The 20,223-nt window shown below is 44.0% G+C and overlaps 1 protein-coding gene across 4 annotated transcripts in view; it reads left to right on the top strand.

The window, feature by feature from the left end:
• LOC311224878 (solute carrier family 35 member F5-like) overlaps positions 1-19,701 on the top strand; it is a 55,830-nt gene extending 36,129 nt beyond the window's left edge. For all 4 annotated transcript variants that reach the window (XM_084310016.1, XM_084310015.1, XM_084310014.1 and 1 more), the window contains 3 exons: positions 2,393-2,547; positions 11,203-11,302; positions 17,013-19,701. In XM_084310016.1, the coding sequence (XP_084166142.1) occupies positions 2,393-2,547; positions 11,203-11,284 (237 nt within the window). In that variant the 3' untranslated portion in view covers positions 11,285-11,302; positions 17,013-19,701. The remainder of the gene's footprint in view (positions 1-2,392; positions 2,548-11,202; positions 11,303-17,012) is intronic.
• The last annotated feature ends 522 nt before the right edge of the window (positions 19,702-20,223 follow it).

Here is a 20,223-nt window from a genome sequence, read left to right as displayed (position 1 = left end):
AAGAAATAGTATCTCTTAAGATTTATGTAATGGAGGCAAGGGTCATGATTATTTTCAAAAAGAAAAAAAAGAAATTTCTTCAAGCAATGTTGTGCAATGTCTTTCGTTTGTGTAATTCACATTATCCTGTTTATTTATACCTCCACCTACTCCTCTCCACCTACTCCTGACTACTCGTCCGTGGCTCCTTCCATAGGCTATAATAATGTATTATAGGTAGGGATGTCCGATATTATCGGCCTACCGATATTGGCATTAAAATGTGATATCGGAAAATATCGGTATCGGTAAAAAAAAAATAATAATAATTATTATATATATATATATATTTTTTTTTTATCCACTTTTTCTCCCATTTTCTATATTTTCTCCCATCCCAATTTCGTATCATCCAATTCAACCCTCCCCTGTCACGAACGCTGTTTCTTGCCTCCCACAAGCCGGCTGCAATGTGGACTAAGTCATGCATAGCACAAGTCCCCTCCGGTATTTGAGGTAACAGCAGTCGCATCTTTTCACCTGCGCAGCTCGATCTCTCAGTGGCGAGGAGTAACGCGTGGGAGGCTCACGCTGCCCCCGACACTTCCTGATTCCACTGCGCAGGCGCACCAACCGACCTGTAGGAGTCGCTGTCCACAACGCCCGATCCCCACCCATCAGTTTCCCACCCCCTAATACGGCCAATGTGTATTAGTACGGACGACCAGCTAAACTGAAAGCAATGAGGAGCGCTGGGCTCGAACAGGCAAGCCCAGCGTCTCCGTCATTTGTGGCGAGCGCCTTGCCCACTACGCCACGTAGCCGCCCATATATATATTTTTTTTACATTTATTTAACCTTTATTTACCCAGGCAAGCAAGTAAGAACAGATTCTGATTTTATTTATTGTCAAAAGTATGCATAATGTTTAGGGATGCTCGATATTGGCTTTTTTACCGATACCGATATACCGATATTGTCCAACTCTTAATTTCCGATACCGATATCAACCGATACCGATATATGCAGGGTTCCCCCCCCAAAAAACTGAATAATTTCAGGTAATTAACATTACATATGTCTTGTTGTGGAATTAACATAACATTATGCATATTTTTGACAATAAATTAAATCAGAATTTGTTCTTACTTGCTTGCCTGGGTAAATAAAGGTTATAGAAATGAAAAAAAATAAAGATATTTTTTTTATTTTTATTTTTTTAAACCGATACAGATATTTTCCGATATCTCATTTTAATGCCGATATCGGCCGATAATATCGGTAGGCCGATAATATCGGACATCCCTAATAATGTTGTGTTAATTCCATGACAAGAGATATGTAAGGGATAATGTATAGCTACAAGGTCATTGTCGCAAAATAATTGACCGACACGGAGTTTAAAATACCGAGCCGCTTCGGCGAGGTGTTTTAAACGTCAGTGAAGGTCAATTATTTTGCGACAATGACCGAGTATAGCTATACATTATCCCGCTTATTACATGGCTAACTTACTAACAATATACCTAATTCATTTTACATCGACTCGCAACACTGGTTCTGGCTGCGTTCTGGCTCCGCTCGTCGCTCCGCCCCCTGTCATCGCCGGCAGCAGAACACCGGCAGTGTCTAATTGCACTGAAACAGTGTGTGTCAGTGGGCTTGATTGCGAACAGCTGCGCACTGCGGTCATTATTGTCCCACAGCGGTCATTATTGAAAAATAATGACCGCTGTCGGGGGGCTATTGACCAATCACAAGCAAGCATTTCGGCGAATGTGAAAACGCCATGTAATAAGTAATGTTAATTACCTGAAATTATTCTGTTTTTTGGGGGGGGGGGGAACCTTGCATATATCGGTATCGGAAATTAAGAGTTGGACAATATCGGTATATCGGTATCGGTAAAAAAGCCAATATCGAGCATCCCTAATTATAGGCCAATATATATATACTGTATTATATGACTTCTCCACATGAGCATTTTATTACAAACATTGAATCACATGAATATCTAATATCTGCTCATACTGATGAACATGCTGTGCTCTTGATCTCTATCGGCAGGGGGTAAAGTGCTGTTGGGACGCCTTTTGTTTCATGCAGTAAAAGTCATACATTTGATTATTAGCTTTTGTCTTTGTCCGATACCCAACATTTAGTACTCTGATTCATTATCAGCAGAGGTGATACGTTGTGTCTATGTAACTGAGGTTGTGTGTGTGTGTGTGTGTGTGTGTGTGTGTGTGTGTGTGTGTGTGTGTGTGTGTGTGTGTGTGTGTGTGTGTGTGTGTGTGTGTGTGTGTGTGTGTGTGTGTGTGTGTGTGTGTGTGTGTGTGTGTGTGTGTGTGTGTGTGTGTGTGTGTGTGTGTGTGTGTGTGTGTGTGTGTGTGGCGCGTGCGTGTGCTGGCAGGTGCGTTTCTCTTGGCTCTTCTTCGCTGGAGCCATCCCAGTCTTCCTCTCCTTCTTCATCGTTGCGCTCCTCTGCCACTACAACAACTGGGACCCCGCCATGGTGGGCCTGAGGAGAGTGTTTGCGTTCCTCTGCCGGAAGCACCGCCCTCAGAGGTAGGGCTGCACCATTCTTGCTAAAATGTGAATCACGATTGAGATCACGATTCTCTCACACGATTATTATTTTTCGTCATCAATTAAAAAAGTAAAGTAAAAAAAAAAAAAAAAAAAAAATGTTTTAACACATTGGGTGCCACGCCCCCTTCCGGGAAGTGCATAGAGCTAAACCTATATTTTATATTATAGCTATGGATCTAATAACGCTGTCGATTGTCAGTGGGTTTCTTCCGGTCAACGTGCAAAAAACAGATAATTTTTTCATCTACACCAGGGTCTGCAATAGGCGGCCCGCGGGCCGAAATTGGCCCGCCAGCAATAATTTCTGGCCTGTCGGTTTATTTTGAGAATATGATATTTATTTTATTTTTATTATATGCATACTTTATGTTTTATCCATGTTGAGAGTGAATAACAGGTATAGGCAGTGAGGTGCAATGTACCATGTATATAGGCTTGCTCAAAGTGAGGTGGACAGCGCGTGGTGCTGAAATGGGAAACACGCATCCATGAAATAAAAACACCAGTTCAGTAAGTCAATGTCTATCTATGTCTGTCACTATAGCCAATTGAAATGCTAGAAATGCTCACGTGGACTCGGAGAACCAATGGAAATTGTGCGCGCTGCTTTCACTTTCTGTTTTGTGCCAGCAGGCATCAGAGATCAGAGAGTCAGAGCCTCGTGTCTCTGAGTCGCGATGGATAAGTTAACCAATGGAAACCAAAGGGGAAATACCAACTGAGGAGCCAGAAGAGGAAACTACGACCTCCAAGACACATAAACAAAACCAGGAGTCATGCATACGGGTTTATCGCATATGGGTTTATCGCAACAGGTGACTCTCGCGTGTTGACGTCCTCTCTGCATAACATGTGGCGACACGCTAGCAAACGAGGCAATGAAGCATGACAACTGTGTTCAAGTTGGCAGAAGATAAAGTAGCTGCATTCAACGCGAGTGGACATTTGACATGTTTCAAACATTAGCAGGGATTTTGGAGGACCGAAAAAACAGAAACAATAAGCCCAGGGCAGGGCTGCATTATGGCGAGTTGTGTTTTTCATGCATTCTGTTCTGTTCATATGTTATAATAATAATAATAATAATAATAATACATTCGATTTATAATGCAATAGCACCCACCGTGGTGCTGCATGAAAATCAAATGCCCATCCTACTGATCTGTTCATGTGTTATGCACCCGAAAGGCACTTTATAATAGAAAAAAGACAAAGGTATAATGTTCAGTGCAAACATGTATATGTCGTTTACAGTTTATTATGCCACCTATGCAGCTAGTTTATTTTGACAGAGTTAAAAAATGTTCACTATCATTATATTAAATTAGACATTGTTTTTGGTTCTGGCCCGCCATACAATGGCTTGGGGAAAAATTGGCCCGCGGCCAAACCTAATTGCCGACCCCATTTCCGTTTTATACCGTGGTGAATATGAGTATAGTGGTAGAGTGGTGTAGTGGTTAACACTGTCGCCTCACAGCAAGAAGGTCCAGGGTTCGATTCCCGCTTGGGGACCAGGTTTCCATGATGCCAGGTACCCAGGTGGGGTATCTCCCAGGCCTTTCTGTGTGGAGTTTGCATGTTCTCCCCGTGCTCGCAAGGGTTTCCCCCCGATAAGATAAACCCAATGGAAAAACATGCACAACAACAGATCGCTAACGCTGTGGCGTCCTTGACGAAGACGGGCAGGAGCACTTGGATTGGTCCCCTGGCGCGGCCCTCGCCGACGCCTGTCTGCTCCCGGCTGCCCTTGGGGGGAAGGGCGACGGGATGGGTTAATCGCAGAGACGAATCGCATCGGCGATCCTACAAGAGACAATGCATGCGTGTGTGTTCCGGTGTGTGTGTGTGCTAACCGTGTGTGCTAATCGCTAAACGTTGAGGATAATTGCATGCCAATTAAAGACCTCTGAACAGGTCCTGCATTATTGAAAAAATATTGAGTGATCCTGTGTAATTCCAGGGAACTCCATCAAAACAGCCCTTTAGTCAAATCCACTTATCACGTTGCCATTTTTCGCCTGATTATCTAATCCAGTGGTTCTCAAACTGTGGTACGCGTACCACTAGTGGTACTTGGTGGTACTGCTGGTGGTACTTGAAAACATTTACAAAAAAGCAAAAAATAAAATAATAATTATAATATTATTATTTTTCTTTTTTGCAGTCAGGCCACTGAACTTAGAAGCAGGCCAGGCCAGTGTTTCTGGTTGCGGCGGCGCGATAGTTAGATAACCTAAGTGGGGAACAACCAGGAGATCACTGTGACAGAGAGTAATGCAGTCTAAACAGTCATAAATCTTTAATTCAACTTCAGCCCTGATCATAACCATTTATTTTTTCTTAGATTTTTTGTAATGTCAGATAAAAAATGAAATACTCCCACTTTTCTGAAAAGAGTTGGTGTTAAATCTGACATTAAAAAAAAATCCATCAAAATCTGTGTTGTTGCTAATCATTGACACATGCCTAGTCTGTAATAATCCCCCCCAGAAAAATGTACTTTGCATTTGATGCCCATCACAAACACTGGCATTTAAAGGGTAAACATTAAAAATTAAGTTTTTGTAACAAAATAAGTGTGTGTGTGTGTGTGTGTGTGTGTGTGAGAGAGAGAATGAAGGACAATTGCTTGCTGTGTGAGAGAGAGAGAGAGAGAATTAAGTACATTTGCTGAAATACAGTTGTTCTTAATTTTCTCACTTGCTATGTGAGAATGTTAGTTATTATGTTCTCAATGCCCCTTGCATTGTATGAGTTGTGTGGAAGAGTTTGCTAGTTCTAGTGCTATCCCTTTGTACATTGTGGCTGTGTCTGACAAAAGTTAACAATAAATAATGGTATTAGGAATACATTTGCCTCCTGCGTGAACTGTGCATAGCTGAATAGACTGTATTTTAACACCGGTCATATGGTGGTACTTTGAGAGCCAGCTACATTCTCAGGTGGTACTTGGTGTAAAAAGTTTGAGAACCACTGATCTAATCATCCTGAAATCAACGCTAGATTATTGGTATTATGTTTCCTCGCGCATACATGAAAGGGGGGTTGGAGTGGGGCGCACCTCCGTGCTGTGATCACTGCCAACGGGACACAGCACACACACATACACACGCATATGCGACCGAAATTGTATCTGTGCAACCTCAAAATATAATTGGGAGCATTCGTGCAAGTGAAAATAATTGTTCTGGTGCTTTTCTCTGTACATTCGCTAGTTTGTCTGTCACTCAGTATGTGCCAGTGAGTTGACAGTGACCATTCTAACCAATCAAACGTGAGCTTGACGTTCTTACATTGAATGCTGATTTTAGATTGGTTCAGTTGACGCAGTGCCCTCATGGCCCCTCCCCCTCACAGACCCATCTTGTCACAGACCAGTCTCATTCGCACCGGACCTGCACCTGCACCGCGCAGGTCCTCTTTTAACATCACTGAAGCATTAAACAATGGCCCAGTAAACTATTCACTTGTCTAACGTTATCTAGCTGGCTAGCTACTGATATAACATCATTGAAATTCGTTTTTGCAGCTGTGGCTAAAGTTAGCTAGCTACCAGTGTACCATCCATCTGCGACGGACTTAATTAAACACTTCATGGAAACAGAGTAACGTTAACGTTATGTCGAGTTCATACTACACTACACGTATGAACTCGACATAACGTTAGCGTTACTCTGTTTCCATGAAGTGTTTAATTAGCAGCAATCTGTTGTTGAAAATGTAACATTAATGCTCTGTGCATTGCATGGACAGGAAGCCGTCATGCGAGGACAGGAAGCTGTCATGAAATCGTTGTAGTCATATTGTAGTCTTTTAGTCTTATTAACTAAAAGATTTTAACCAAATAAAAAGCAGCAGCACTATTGCATAACTGAGTCATGTTTGCTATGTATTTCTTTCTTTAGGGGAGTAGGACATTTGTTTCACAGTTTTAGCGTGATGTTTTATAGATGGCTAGGTTAAACACAGGTTTTTGTTTTTAACACTTTGAGTGCCAACGACGCTATATGTCATTAGTTCATGCCGACCGTTGAATGCCAGCAACGACATATAGCGTTTTTTTGGCTTTTTTTATATTAGCGATTTGAATTCATATTTCATCAATCTAGTCTCACGTTAGTGCTGCAAACGCTCTCTGAGCTCCATTGGGAAAATACCGCCCCCTATCGTCTCTCCCTGTTGTACTGCACCCCATTGGATTAGACTGAATGAAAGACATGGGGGGGGGGGGGGGGGGGGGAAATCCAGTTTCCTCATTTTACTTCTCCGGCAAGCCATCCGAAGAGATCCAAGTAATTGCCGAGCCGCAAAACAGAGTGGAATACATATTTCCAGTACCCAGCGCTGAATCAATAAACGCGATCGATATTTGGAATGGCGATCAGGAATTGGAATAATCTTTTTGGAGAACATCTGATCTGAGGTAAGGAATCTATTTGACCAGTCTTAGGATAATCAGAGCTGTTTTCACAGAGATATCAGCGTGTGCCATATGTGTGTGTGTGTGTGTGCGCTGATCAGGAAATGAGAGAATAGATTTTTCAGCTCGCTTCTCTAGCGTGCATAACTATACATATACTATCGATAATCTAGCGTTTATTTGAAAACGATTCATAAATAGGCCGAAAAATTACAACGTTTTTTGTGTATTCCAGAATATTCCAGTAAAGGCCGTTTATCACAGAATCTTTATCTTTTCCTGAAACTTTCAAGAAAACGAGGGTTTTTCAAAATGGTATAAAACGGAAATGAACCGATAAAAAAAATAAAAATAAAAAATAATAAAAAAAAAACATTTAGAAAATGTTGACTGCAAACAAGTCATTGATAAGCGACGGCCAGATTAGACACATAGCCATAATTTAAGACATAGTTTATGCGTTCACAACGCTATCATTGAAGTGGGTGCTGGCATTCAACCATGTTTTGAGACAGGGACCCGTGGCATCCAAAGTGTTAAGAGGGGGGGGGGTTTGATTTGATTGAAGTTTATTTCAAATATGCAACACAACAAACAAACATAAAGTACAGATATAGCCTTAAGCCGTTCAAATAATAAATATAATTTTTTTTTAAATAATAATAATTTAAAAGAACCGATCAGAGTATCGATAAAGTTTTGCGCTCGTCACCAATGCAAGAGGCTGCGGTCTCGACTCCCGGAGTCAGCATTGCCTGCGGCTTGGGCCGATCGTCATACTAACTCGTTTGGCTGAGTTAGCGGGAGGGAAGTCGTGGGTGGGAATCTGGCGTTGTGGACAGCGACGCCTACAGGTCAGGTCTGGGCGCCTGCTCAGCGAAAGGTAGGAAGTGGTGAAGGCAGCGTGACCTCCCACGCGTTACACTTCACTAATGAGAGTCCTCGCTGGCTGTCTCTGCATGTGTCGGAGGAAGCATGTGGTAGACTTCAGGGTTCCCTTGTACCGACCAGTAGGGGGAACATGCGCACAACAACCATGTAGGGGAGGGGGGGGAATTGGCATAACGACTAAATTGGGATGGGGAGAAAAGCATAGAAAATCAGGCGGAGAAAAAAAAAAAAAATGTGTTGGTGCTCCCAATTATTATTTTTTTGTCTACTTTTTCTCCCATTTTAAATTTTTCTCCCATCCCAATTTCGTATCGTCCAATTCTACCCTCCCCTGTCTCGAACGCTGTTAGGCCATGCCTCCCACAAGCCGGCTGCAATGTGGACGAAGCCTTACATCACGTGTCCCCTCCGGTACTCGAGGAAGCAGCCGTCGCATCTTTTCACCTGCACAGCGCGATCTCTCAGCGTCGGGGGTCTGCGTGGGAGGGCACACCGCCCCCGTCGCTTCCTGATTCTGCTGTGCAGGCGCACCAACCGACCTGTAGGAGTCGCTGTCCACAACGTCCGATCCCCACCCATCAGCTTCCCACCCCCTAATACTGCCAATTGTATTAGTATGAACGACCAGCCAAGCTGATAGCAATGCGGAGAGCTGGGCTCGAACCCAGCGTCTCCTGCATTGGTGGTGAGCGCCTTACCCACTGCACCACCTAGCCGCCCTGTGCTCCCAACTTTTTGAAGTTGGGAGCACCAGTGCTACCAAGTAAAATGTTAATTTCGAGCCCTGCAATCGCGGGGGGGAAATATCGAATCAACGCAATATTGGTAATATAGAGTCCTTACCTGGTCTCTGGTGTACTGCAAAAAGAATAATCCAATTATCTGATCGCCATTCCAGATATCCACAGCGATCCTGTCTCAGACGTTATCTGGCATTGCACATGAACGGGCCGGCGGGGTCAGTTGTCCAAGCCATCCGTACAACCGCTTGTTTTGCCGGAGTGTTTAGGACCCGCCCCACGCCGCAGCTCGGTAGAGAAAAAAAACTACATAGTTTCAAATGGAGTGCAATAGCGGCCGCAAGGCGGTAGGCGGCGGTATTGACCGTCTGCGATCTCAGACACATTCAGTACAGCATGCACAGGCTGCCCCGATGAATTATGAATGGCAATAGCGAATAAAATAAATACCGAAACAGAAACGTAGATCTACGTTTCCGGCACTCAACGGTCGGGCCACAGAAACGTAGAACTATGTGAACGGCACAGAAAGTGTTCATATCATTGTTATGCCGATGATACTCAACTCTTCCTCTCCTTCCCTCCCTCAGATATCCATGTCTCTGAGCGGATCTCGGCCTGTCTGTCCGACATCTCCGCCTGGATGACGACCAACCACCTCAAACTGAACCTAAGCTAAACAGAATTGCTCCACCTGCCGGCCAAATCCTCCCCCCTGACCGACCTCTCCATCACAGTCGAGAATGCAGCTGTGACCGCGTCCCCGACCGCCAAGAACCTTGGTGTTGTCCTCGACGACCAGTTGAACTTCTCTGCTCACATCGCAGCGACAACCAGAACCTGCAGATTCCTCCTGAGCAACGTCAGAAGGATCCGCCCCTTCCTGACAAAAGAAGCCACCCAACTCCTCATCCAATCAACAGTCATCTCCCGCCTCGACTACTGCAACGCACTGCTAGCTGGCCTCCCAGCCACTGCCACCAAGCCTCTTCAACTCATTCAAAACGCAGCGGCCCGCCTGATCTCAAACCTACCGAAGTCGGCCCATGTCACCCCACTTCTTAGGGACCTGCACTGGCTCCCCATTGCTGCACGTATCCACTTCAAGGCCCTCGACCTAGCATACCGTGCAGCAAAGGGAACCGCTCCCACCTACCTCCGGTCAATGGTCTCTAACTACACACCCTCAAGACCCCTACGCTCTGCATCTTCTGGCCGCCTCAGACCTACTCCTATCCAAGCTCCGGGAGGGTCATCAAAGAGAAGCCGCCTATTCTCAGTCCTTGCCCCACAATGGTGGAATGAACTACCCACCCCAGTTAGGACAGCCGAATCCCGTCCAATCTTTCGCCGTCGACTAAAGACGCACTTCTTCAACCATTATCTGAAATAATGAAAAAAATATATATAATCTAACCCTAACTAACCTTACTGTCATGCACATGTCCTAATAAACTAACCTACACTGTAACACGCAACACTTTGATGAACATTGTTACTCAGCTGATAGGTTATCAGGAAGGGTACAACTCTATCGTACAGAACTTGTAAGTCGCTTTGGATAAAAGCGTCAGCTAAATGACTAAATGTAAATGTAAGTGTTAAAGTAAAACAAAAACAAATCGTCATAATTTAGAAATGAGATCGCATAGGTCTATGAATCGAGATCGTGATTTTTTTCCGGTTAATCGTGTAGCCCTACTCAGAGGTGTGAAGGGTCTCCGTTTGGCACATAGTGGAAAAACACCACAAATACGGGCAGACACGTCATGCACCCAAATACTTTATTTTATACACACATACACACACAGGCTTCAAATGTAAGCAGACGTTCAATTAGCTGGTTCCTGGCTGTATTTTCTACCGTTACACTTTGCTAGCTTCATATCACAGCCAGGCAAATGAACATCGAGTGAAATCAACTTTTCCCGGGCAACGGTATGTCATGTAGTTTCGTTTTACATACTCCCATTACCTAAACATAAAATCCATGCCACTTATTTGTCAAACACTTGTTGAAGTTGTTGATAACGTCTCAACATTTCAACAGAGAGTCTTTGTCTGTTTTCTGGGGGCTGATATCTTGATTAGAAAGTCATATTTGTCATCTTCACCCTCAAGTCGCATTCGATTCATCATGGCAGCGGCCAGAAACGGTCTCCATTGACATTTTGAGACGTTGGACCATTTGAACAACTTTACCAGGAACCAGCAAAGCTAAAGTCATTTTTAGTGGAGAAAAGACTGAGTGAAGATAAGCTGGTAATGTGGCTAGAAGATTTGACCAATTTACTGACAGCCACAGCTAGAATTTACAAGCATTTGGCCAAAATCTACTGCAAACCTTGAAGAAACCTTGTGGCATTTTAACAAGGGCAGTGGAATAAATTTGAGGCCTACAGCCCCACTAGTTTAGCCAACAATGAGATGACAACGCTCGACCGTCGCTTCCCAAAGTATCTGGCCCGTTCTTCTCTGAACGCTTGCTCTCGTTTAAGCAGGGATTATTATCTTAATAACAGTTGTCAAGACGATGGCTCTGATGATTGACAGGCTTTGCCCTCCTCCCGCCCCCAGGCTGCCCGAAGACAGTGAGCAGTGTGAAAGCCTTATTCCCCTCCACACCGTCTCCCCCGACGACGGCAGCTTCTGCTCCTGATCCACCATCCATCACAAGGTAAGTGGCTGCTAAGGTTTAATGATGAGGGTGGGAGGCAGCGCCCCAACCATCTTCTGGAAGAAGTGAATTGTGAGCCTTCTGGAAAGTTCAGCACTGGGGGTTCAACCCCGGCCGAATAGGGAGGTGTAGTGGTTACGTCATTGCTGTTTCCGGCCGGTCCACCTGGTTTGAAATTGCAACGTATTTCCCCATTGCCCATTTCTAAATCGTCTCGTTTAAAACAAATAAAGCATGAACATTTGCATGGTGTACCTTTCTGTGTCTAAGCATCTATAAATGCTTAAACAATAATGTTAGTGATAGAAGGGAACTCATTTTGTGCAAAAATGGAAAGCTTGCCAATGTTCATAAGGCAGAATTGTTACAATAGCCGATAATCCATTTTCCCAATGATAAATCCCTATAGGGTGGACCTCGCGGGCGGTCCAAAGTGACGTCAGACTACACCTCCCTATTAGAGCCTTTGTAAAAGGCTACAGCATAAATGTGAATCACACAAACGAAAGACATTGCACAACATTGCTTGAATAAATGTATTTTAAATTGTTTTGGGAAAATCATCATGACCCTTGCCTCCGTAACATAAATATTAAGAGAGACTTTTCCTTCGGAGAGCTGCTCTTACTCTACACTGAAACTGACGTGTTCTACCCACTCGTCTGCTTAGTTTCCCTCTTAAACATCCGTCAGACATTTATCAGTGGTCCTCCTGTGTTTGTACATTGGTGGTGAGTGAGGGAGATGAGAGACGTGAAGTAAGACAAGATGATGCTCATGTAAACATTTTACACTGGAGATAGCCCACCCACCATCTTCCGGCCCCGGAGGCTGGATTTCACCATGGCTGCCCATATCTCCTGTAACTCATAGGGTTGGTCAGCAGTATTTCTCATCCTTTTTCCCAATCTGCTAAGCAATAGGCAGTCATATTAAATGTGTCACTGTGGCAGTTTTGAATGGAGAAATCAGTAAGACTAAACATGGCGGCAACAACAGAACTACTTGCTACAAAACAAACATATTCAGAGAAAATGTAATGTGATGTGATTTTATGAGTAAAATCTTAATTTTTTTAACATTATCTTTATTTTATTTTTCCTTTTTAAACAAATGTCCAACAGTCACCATCAATATTGAAAGAAATATCATTATTTTCTCTTACTTCAAGAATAATCTCCTACAACTGAATTCCCATTTTGAAAACCTCTGACTGTTCAAAAACCTAACTCCAATAAGTGGACAGAATGAGTGTGCTAGAGATGTTTAAAGACTGCCTCTGTCACAGGTGGGTATCTATATTTGAGAACATTTTTGATAATTTACAGCTTTTTTTAGGTGAAATGTGAGTTTTAAAGATGTTTAAAATGAATAAGGATCTCTCTGCTAAAAGGCTGGGAGTGGTTGCTTTGGTAACTAAATACTGTATAAGCTGTGTAGAAGCTGTTTTAAGTGGTAAATGATCACATATTGTCCTTTTTGACAAAGTTATCTGTGTTGACAGTTAACAGCAAAACTATGAATTGTAGACAGAGACTCCCCATTCAAGAGATAATTGTTGAAGAAAATTGTAGCACCAAGCATTCGCCATTCAACCACACACGTTCATGAGAAGAATTTTGAGGGGGTCAAGAACATTTCTCGAATCCAACATTGATTTCTTGTTGGCGAGAAAGATACATTTAAGATAATGTTCTTGCATGAGCCCCAATGTGTGTGTGGGTGCAATGTTCACACAAGGTCCTTGAAGTGCTTAAAGTGCTTGATTTTTGTAAATAAAAAGTCAAGGCCTGGAATTCCTTGAAAACAGCCAATTTTTTTAACAATGTGCTTAAAAAGTCATTGCAATTCAAATCAACCATTCGCATTGAAAGTTTTGTTCATCCATGATAAAATAGTTCTGAATCAAGAAATATTTTTTTTTTATCTAAAGTGTAACTAATTCTCGGAAATTGGTTTTAAGCCATAAATATTCGATCAGATTTTCTTTTCAATAAAAAACAGCATTTAAAAAGTGAATTGTATCCTTTTACCGGTAAATGCCCTTTTAACTCATTGACCATGCTGTTTTCCCATCTCTACTCAATGGCGCCAGCGTTATTGACCATTTTCATGATGTTTGCGGACCCATCGTGTGTTCTGTATTATAGCTATGGAGACAATAGTATGGCTCATTTGACAGGCATTGTTTATAGTCCAACACTGACTAACCAGTTAATTTCTACATAATTTAGTTTGTGCGCTATTCCATGCTAAACATCGCCCCTTTCCAAAATAATCCAGTATTTTTTTCTAGATATGCATATGACCAAATCGTTCGGGTTGCTCGCTCTGAAACTCAAATATTTCCAAATCAAAGGTATATACCATATGTTTCTTCACAAAATCATCAAGGGGGGGGGGGGGTCATTTTACCTCGAAACTGCGATCGTTACCAAAAGCATGTTTTAGGTTCGGTAAAATACGACTGATCGATACATAAAGCATGTTTTAGGTAAAAAGAAAATACCAGCAGGTTACCTAAAATAGACCTTACCTTAGTCAGAAGGTGTTTCCAAAAATGAATAAATCCCAGTCGTCCCATCGCGATCGCAATTACTTGTGTATATTGGGCATGGCTATCATACAGGAAACAATAGGTTTGAGGCATCAAATCTCAGACCGATTGCTATGTCCTGATTCACTTTGAGGGGGAAGCAGCCGGAGGTACCTCAGTACTGAAAGACAACTGATATCCCCAGTTCAAAAGGTAGGTGATACTGCCCCCCTGGTGGGATTCGATCGTCATTGCAATTTTAACGTAGGCAGTAGTGCCAGAGAGGCACAGGCAGCTCCAAGCGAGTGTTTAGAATGGGGATCAAAAGAAACCTATCAAAGGATCTAAAAACGAGAAAACTCGTTTTTGGCGCTGAGCGGTTGGCGACGAAACACGAGAAATACTTTTTTTTTTTTTTTTTAAACTTACATTTTTATTGAACACTTATAGACATACAACACAACATATACAATAACATCAATAACACAACAGTACAATGATGTAGGCCCCTTGAACTCGGCTGCGCTCATCTTCCCAGACCCCCGCAAGAGGAACCTCCCACCCTCCCCCCCCTAGAAACCGGGCTCCCCCCGCATCCCAGGTCCGTCCCCACACGGGGTCCAGCACTCAGCGACACGGGCATCTTGAATCTGATTGGGCCCGACCCAGTATAGGGGCGAGGGGCAATACTCCACCCCCCCCCCCCCCCCCCCCCCCCCCCCCCCACACCGAGCCAAGCCCGCTACCTCCCATGCCACCAAGCCCCCCACCCCACGCACAACCAACACACAACCCATGGGATCCCCACTCTCCCGGGTCAAACCGCCTAAACGCTGACTCCCACCCCCCTGAGTTGAGCCCATTGGCGCCCCCATATCTTAGGCCGCTGCGCCCGTAGCCGGGCCCCCATCGACACGGGTCCCTTGAATCAATTGGGCCAGGGCCCAGTAGAGGAAAGGATAGGGGACTCCCCCCCCCACCGAGCCAAGCCCGCTATTCCCCATGCCCCCGAGAGCCCCACCCCCACGCCCATCGGCCCCCCAACACACAGGGCCCGCCGGGCAAAGCCCAGCCTCTCTGATCCCCCTGTGAGAGACCCCTCCCTCCTCCCCGAGAGATAGAACACCCCCATATCCTGGTGCACCATGCACAGAGCCGAGCCCCCACCCACCCCCGCCCGACCGCCAGGCCCCTGGCCCACTAGAGCCCCAAGCCCAGGTCCGCAGAAGGTCTAAGCACCACGCCTCAATGGCCCCCCGACCCCCCGCGACGCCAAGCCCGGTGCCCCCCCGGCCCCGACACCTGACCGCCCAGGCACGACGACCGAGGACCCCAGGAAACCCACTGTACCTCCCATGTCACCGACATCACCGCACACAAATAAAACTAACAATACAATAAGCGCACTCTTTCCCCGGTTGCGGTTTGGAGGGGGATCAGCCCTCCTACTGGAGAACCCCCCCCCCCCCCCCCCCCCCAGAGACGAACCCCCCCCTCTCCAAGCCTCTTCATGTCCAACATTTTGAATTTTTGTCCTTCATATTTGTCCATGTGCACATTTAAAACATATATACTTTACATAAATCGCTCCCAAGGTGCACGGGGGATCCATAAGTCTCCCCCTCTCCCCTGCTGGTAGGTGCAGAGTATTGGCTCTCTTGTTGAGAGGGCTCTGCCTAGTGGCGAGGGGTGCCTGATGTCTTGGCCCCCCTTCATCTCACTATAATTGTCCAACATTCGTGTTGTCTATTGTGCTAGAACTCCTGGTCAAAGTTATCTGTCTGCTTTTCCTCCTGTTCCGAGACCCCCACCTTCCAGTCCTCCCGTGATTCGAGTCCCATGTTCCATTGACTCTCCTTCATCCCAGTCCAATGTGTGTAAACCTCTGTGTGATTATAGTTCTCCATTCTCTGTGTGTAGCATGTTTACTCCTCCAATTATTCTATGTGTTGTATATTTACCCTCCTAATTATTTCCATCTGCAGTGATTATAGTGCGCATTCGTGTATGTGTTCCATTGGGCATTATTGTCTATAGTTGGGGTGGTTAATCCGTTCTTTATGTACTCCTCTCGTTCGCCTCCCCGTGTCTCACCTCGTCTCTTCCTTCACGTCTCCTTATCATTTCCTTCACCTCGAATCTCAAAAAGTTAATAGTAACCGCTCTCAGGGGGCCTGCCAGCGGGCTGCTTCGGCGCAGGCGCCCCGTGGGCTCTCTGAATCTCCATCACCACATACAGGGCCATAGACTCCCTTTCCACTCCGTCCTCCAATCCCCATAACCGGGTATTATTTCTCCGCGGTCTCCCTTCCATGTCCGACAGCTTTTCCTTCATTTTTTCTTGTTGTAGAATTGCAATTGTCAGTACTTCGTGTATCTTCGTTTCCCATTCCTCCGCCTCTGCCGTTCTCCCTTCCAACGCCGCCACGCTCTCACCCTGTTCCACCATCTTTTCATTGACCGCTTCGAGTCCCGCATCCATTTCTCCCCCGATATCCTCCTGCTCCGTCTTCAATTCCTCCCCCAGCCTCCCGACATCGGTCCTTATCGTGTCCGTAATTGTCTGCATATCCGCCAATATTGCGTCCGTCATTGTTTTCAATTATGCCAATATCTCGGCATGCATGCAGACCGCCCATCCTGGCACTTCCCTGTCGAGCGCGGCCGGCCCACCTCCTCCTTCCACCTGGTCCCTCTCTCCCTCGCGACGGGGATTTTGTATCTTCAGATTCTCCCTTCTCAGAGATCCCTCATTTTCTCTCTTCTTCTCATTCCTTGTTTCCTCCTTGTTCCTTGATTGCATCTCCATTTTTTATTTCTTTTCGGGTCTTTATTCATCCGTTTTTTTACTTATTTGACCAGGAGCTCCAGCACACGCGTGCTACCCGTTTCCTCTCGTACCGGAAGTCCCGAGAATACTAGTTTTTGACTGCCAATGAGTTCAAAAAAGAAAATTGTGCTTGGAAAAGTCCTTGAATTTCATGTTGCAATGTCTGTGGGAACCCTGTGGGAGGATGCTTGTGTGTGTGCGCATGTGCCTGTGTTTGAGTGACACTTGTGGACACTTGTAAACCCTGGCTCTCTGTGGTCTGGGGGGAGCAGGGCGGCTCTAGACAGCTGCTCCTGGTCCCGTTTGTTTTTCTCATCCTGCTCGTTCTGCTCATGTTTCCTAAGGTGGCGAATTTGACCGCCTTGATGAGGCGACAATCCCGGAGCGACCAAGCAGACCTTGAAATACCCCAGTGCCTCTTCAAGCCTATTTATTCTCTACAATGTCGAGACGACCGATCCATCTTTAGAAGATGAAAGATGGGATTCATTTTTAGCGTATACCGGTATACACTCGACCCTTCACAGACTGAGATTTCTCTGTTCGCTATTATTTCTGCCCTTTTTTTTTTTTTATGTCGCTGTGTAAAGAAAAACCTCCACGGTACTCAAGGTGCTGGACTTTATTGTTGTTTATAAACGGTGTCATTTTGACCACTTGAAACGGTTTAAGCCGTTGATAACACTAGTAGTGGGAAGAGCGTGCTGGTTTTCTTCCTGCATCTCAACCAATGGACGGGGATATTTCATACGGCTTAGGAAGAGAGCGGTCATGATCGGTGAAGTCCTCGATCGGGTCACCTGTTTGTGGGCTTTTTATGAAGCCTCAGTGTTTGAGCACAGGTGTACATTTGTGGCAGCCATGATACAGATTCACAAATGAGACTTTATTTTTGATGGGTGAAGTAGATTATACATCTTGCTTTTTGATCATTCTTTTCTCGATCATCCGAGATTATTCAAGATGACCTCATCAGTGCTACCTGATCAAAGATACGTCCCTGTGTGAACAAGCAGGGATGCTCCCTCAGTCACAGGGCAACCCCAGTCCTAAGGCCTCTTCGGACAATAATACATTTGTATTACTCAGGGGAGGTCTGGGTGATTGTAATTACCCGAGCGAGCGCCTCCATGAATGTCAAACCATCTGGAACTACCAGGCCAATAGCTTTCACCACCTGTCTCTGTGAAAGATTCTAGCTGAAAGTACCTTCTTTTCCCTAACATCCCTCAGGTCCTCTATGATTTTAGTTCAGTCTGGAGTGCCATTTCAGTCATTTCAGCTACTAGTGATTATCATTATTCATCATTTGTTTTGCAAATGCATATTGTAAGGTAGCACACTTCATTGAGATTTAAGGCGACCTATAGTGACCAATATATTATTGCTAACCAGTCTTATCTGTTAGAATCATACGAGTGCAGGTGTGTGTTTGTGCATGTGTGCGGGCATCTTTTTGTGTAGCTGGTGAGTTCAAGTTATACATCCCAGCGGCCCTGGGCACCTTGGGTAACACCAGCTGAAGCCTGTTCAAACCAAGCTGTCAATATGAGGCGTGTTGCGAGACACTGGTCACTTTCTCAAGGTCTCCTGGTGAAACTGCTGTCTGTTTGGGGGTTATGGTTAGATCTCCTGGTGAAACATAATGCTGTTTGTTGGGGGTGGATTCCAGATTGTAAAATCCTCCCATCAAAACATTTCTTTTGTGTTATTTCCGTGTGTGAGAGGGTGTGATATTTGAGACCAGGAGAATGGAGAACTCTACAGCCTATGGACCACTGTCTATAATCACCCATCCTTAGCTTTCTAGCTCCATCAGTCTGGCGACGCTGGATCATGAAGACAAAGCTGTGATGAAGCCGTGTTTGTATGTGTTTGAATGTGAACTAAACTTCAACCCCCTTCGAAAATATAAGCTACAATTGAAAATGCTGCGCCATAATAGTAATAAAAGGTTGTCAATGAACAGTTTTCCATCTCAGAAACTGGTGTAAATACGGTGAAATATTAACAAAAGTATTGTTGTTTTTGTATTTCAGATGACCACTAAAGATGACTGTTTTGAGATTGTGTACTTTATTGCTTTGTCGTTTTGATACTTTGTTCTCGATGTCAACATTAGATACTTGGCAGTCGTTTCATTGAGAGAAACGCTGCATAAAGGCCAAATTATTTATTTTTTTCTTGTTCAATTGCAGCTGAGATTATGTCACTCCTTGACAGAACAGTCTGCCATTCATGCCAAGATCTTTGTCTAGAAATGGCTGTTTAATGAGCTTCTTTTTTCTTTTTTTTACAAAAACAATGGCAATCATTTATTGTGTGTTTTAATGTGATGAGTGAAATCATTTATTTTATGTCTTTCTGTAAAGCCTGTCATGTAATCCTGGTTGCGCACACTTGCCCACTGAAGGCAAGTTATCACTGTTATTCCACTCTGCTGTCAGACTGTGTACACGTCTTTATGGAGTGTTTTCATTGCACTCATTGTTGATAGAAGGCATTTTATGGTTGGAGTTAAGTGGAGGAAGTAGCAGCACACCTATAAACTGAAAGGAAGGGGCTGTACCCTTTGAGTGACAGCTTTAACGTGCATTCACGCTCATGCTCTGCCTTGCTTTCTTTTGCCAATCAGTCCCTACTACTGTATATACAGTATAGTGATTGAATTGTTGGCTTTTCAACACACATTAAATATATTTTCATCTGAAGGTAGACTTATCTACAAAGAAAATCATTGCAATGTTTTTCTTTTCATATTTTATCAATGGTGCTTGTTAAAAAGAAAAATTTATTTAAAGAACATAGACGTTTTTTTGTTTTGTCTTTTGCTTTCTCAGGTACATGTGTGATGGAAAGATTACCCTTTCTCTGCACAAACTAATTACTTCGTCCTTGAAGTGTCTTTTTTGTTTTGTTTTGTCTTTTTAAGATTTAAAAGTAGGACTCTGGTCAAATTTGCTTCCTTTTCATCAACACAAGCTCTTGATGTGTCTTTTTATTACGTTACACAATCTGTTTTTAATACTTACTCTGCACTATTAAAAACAATACTACATATTTTTAACATAGTCTCCGATGGTGTCATTCTGTGTTTATCTCACTGCCGTCTTGTCAAAGGGGCAGTTTTTCAAACTATATATAGATTTATAGCATTTTGGAATTAAATATCCATCAACAATATATTTGTATTTCCTCATTAATCTATAATTTGAAAAATACCTTTGTACATAGCAGTGTGTAATAGCTGTCATTTGGCTAACAACATTTAAAGACAATTTCTATAATGCTACCACTCACAACCTGTGTGATGATTCTTTACAGAGAATACATACGCCATGTATATGAATAAATCATCAGTGTTATCAAGCCATTTTAAATAGGAGTAGGCTACTGAACATGACCATAGATCACTTGAAAATGAGACGGGGTCTCATGAGAGATGGAGGAAGCTGCAGAAATAAACAATCAACCCTGACTTCACTCACTTCACTGCTGACTGCACACCTGTCGATGAGGCTGGTTTATTTGACAGCATGTGGCTGGCTGACCATT

The sequence above is a fragment of the Notolepis coatsorum genome, assembly GCF_963971535.1.
Source record: "Notolepis coatsorum genome assembly, chromosome: 3".
In the NCBI taxonomy this organism is placed as follows: domain Eukaryota; kingdom Metazoa; phylum Chordata; class Actinopteri; order Aulopiformes; family Paralepididae; genus Notolepis; species Notolepis coatsorum.
The sequence above is the reverse complement of the archived record's forward strand: the minus strand, read 5'-3'. Positions and strand labels throughout refer to the sequence as shown.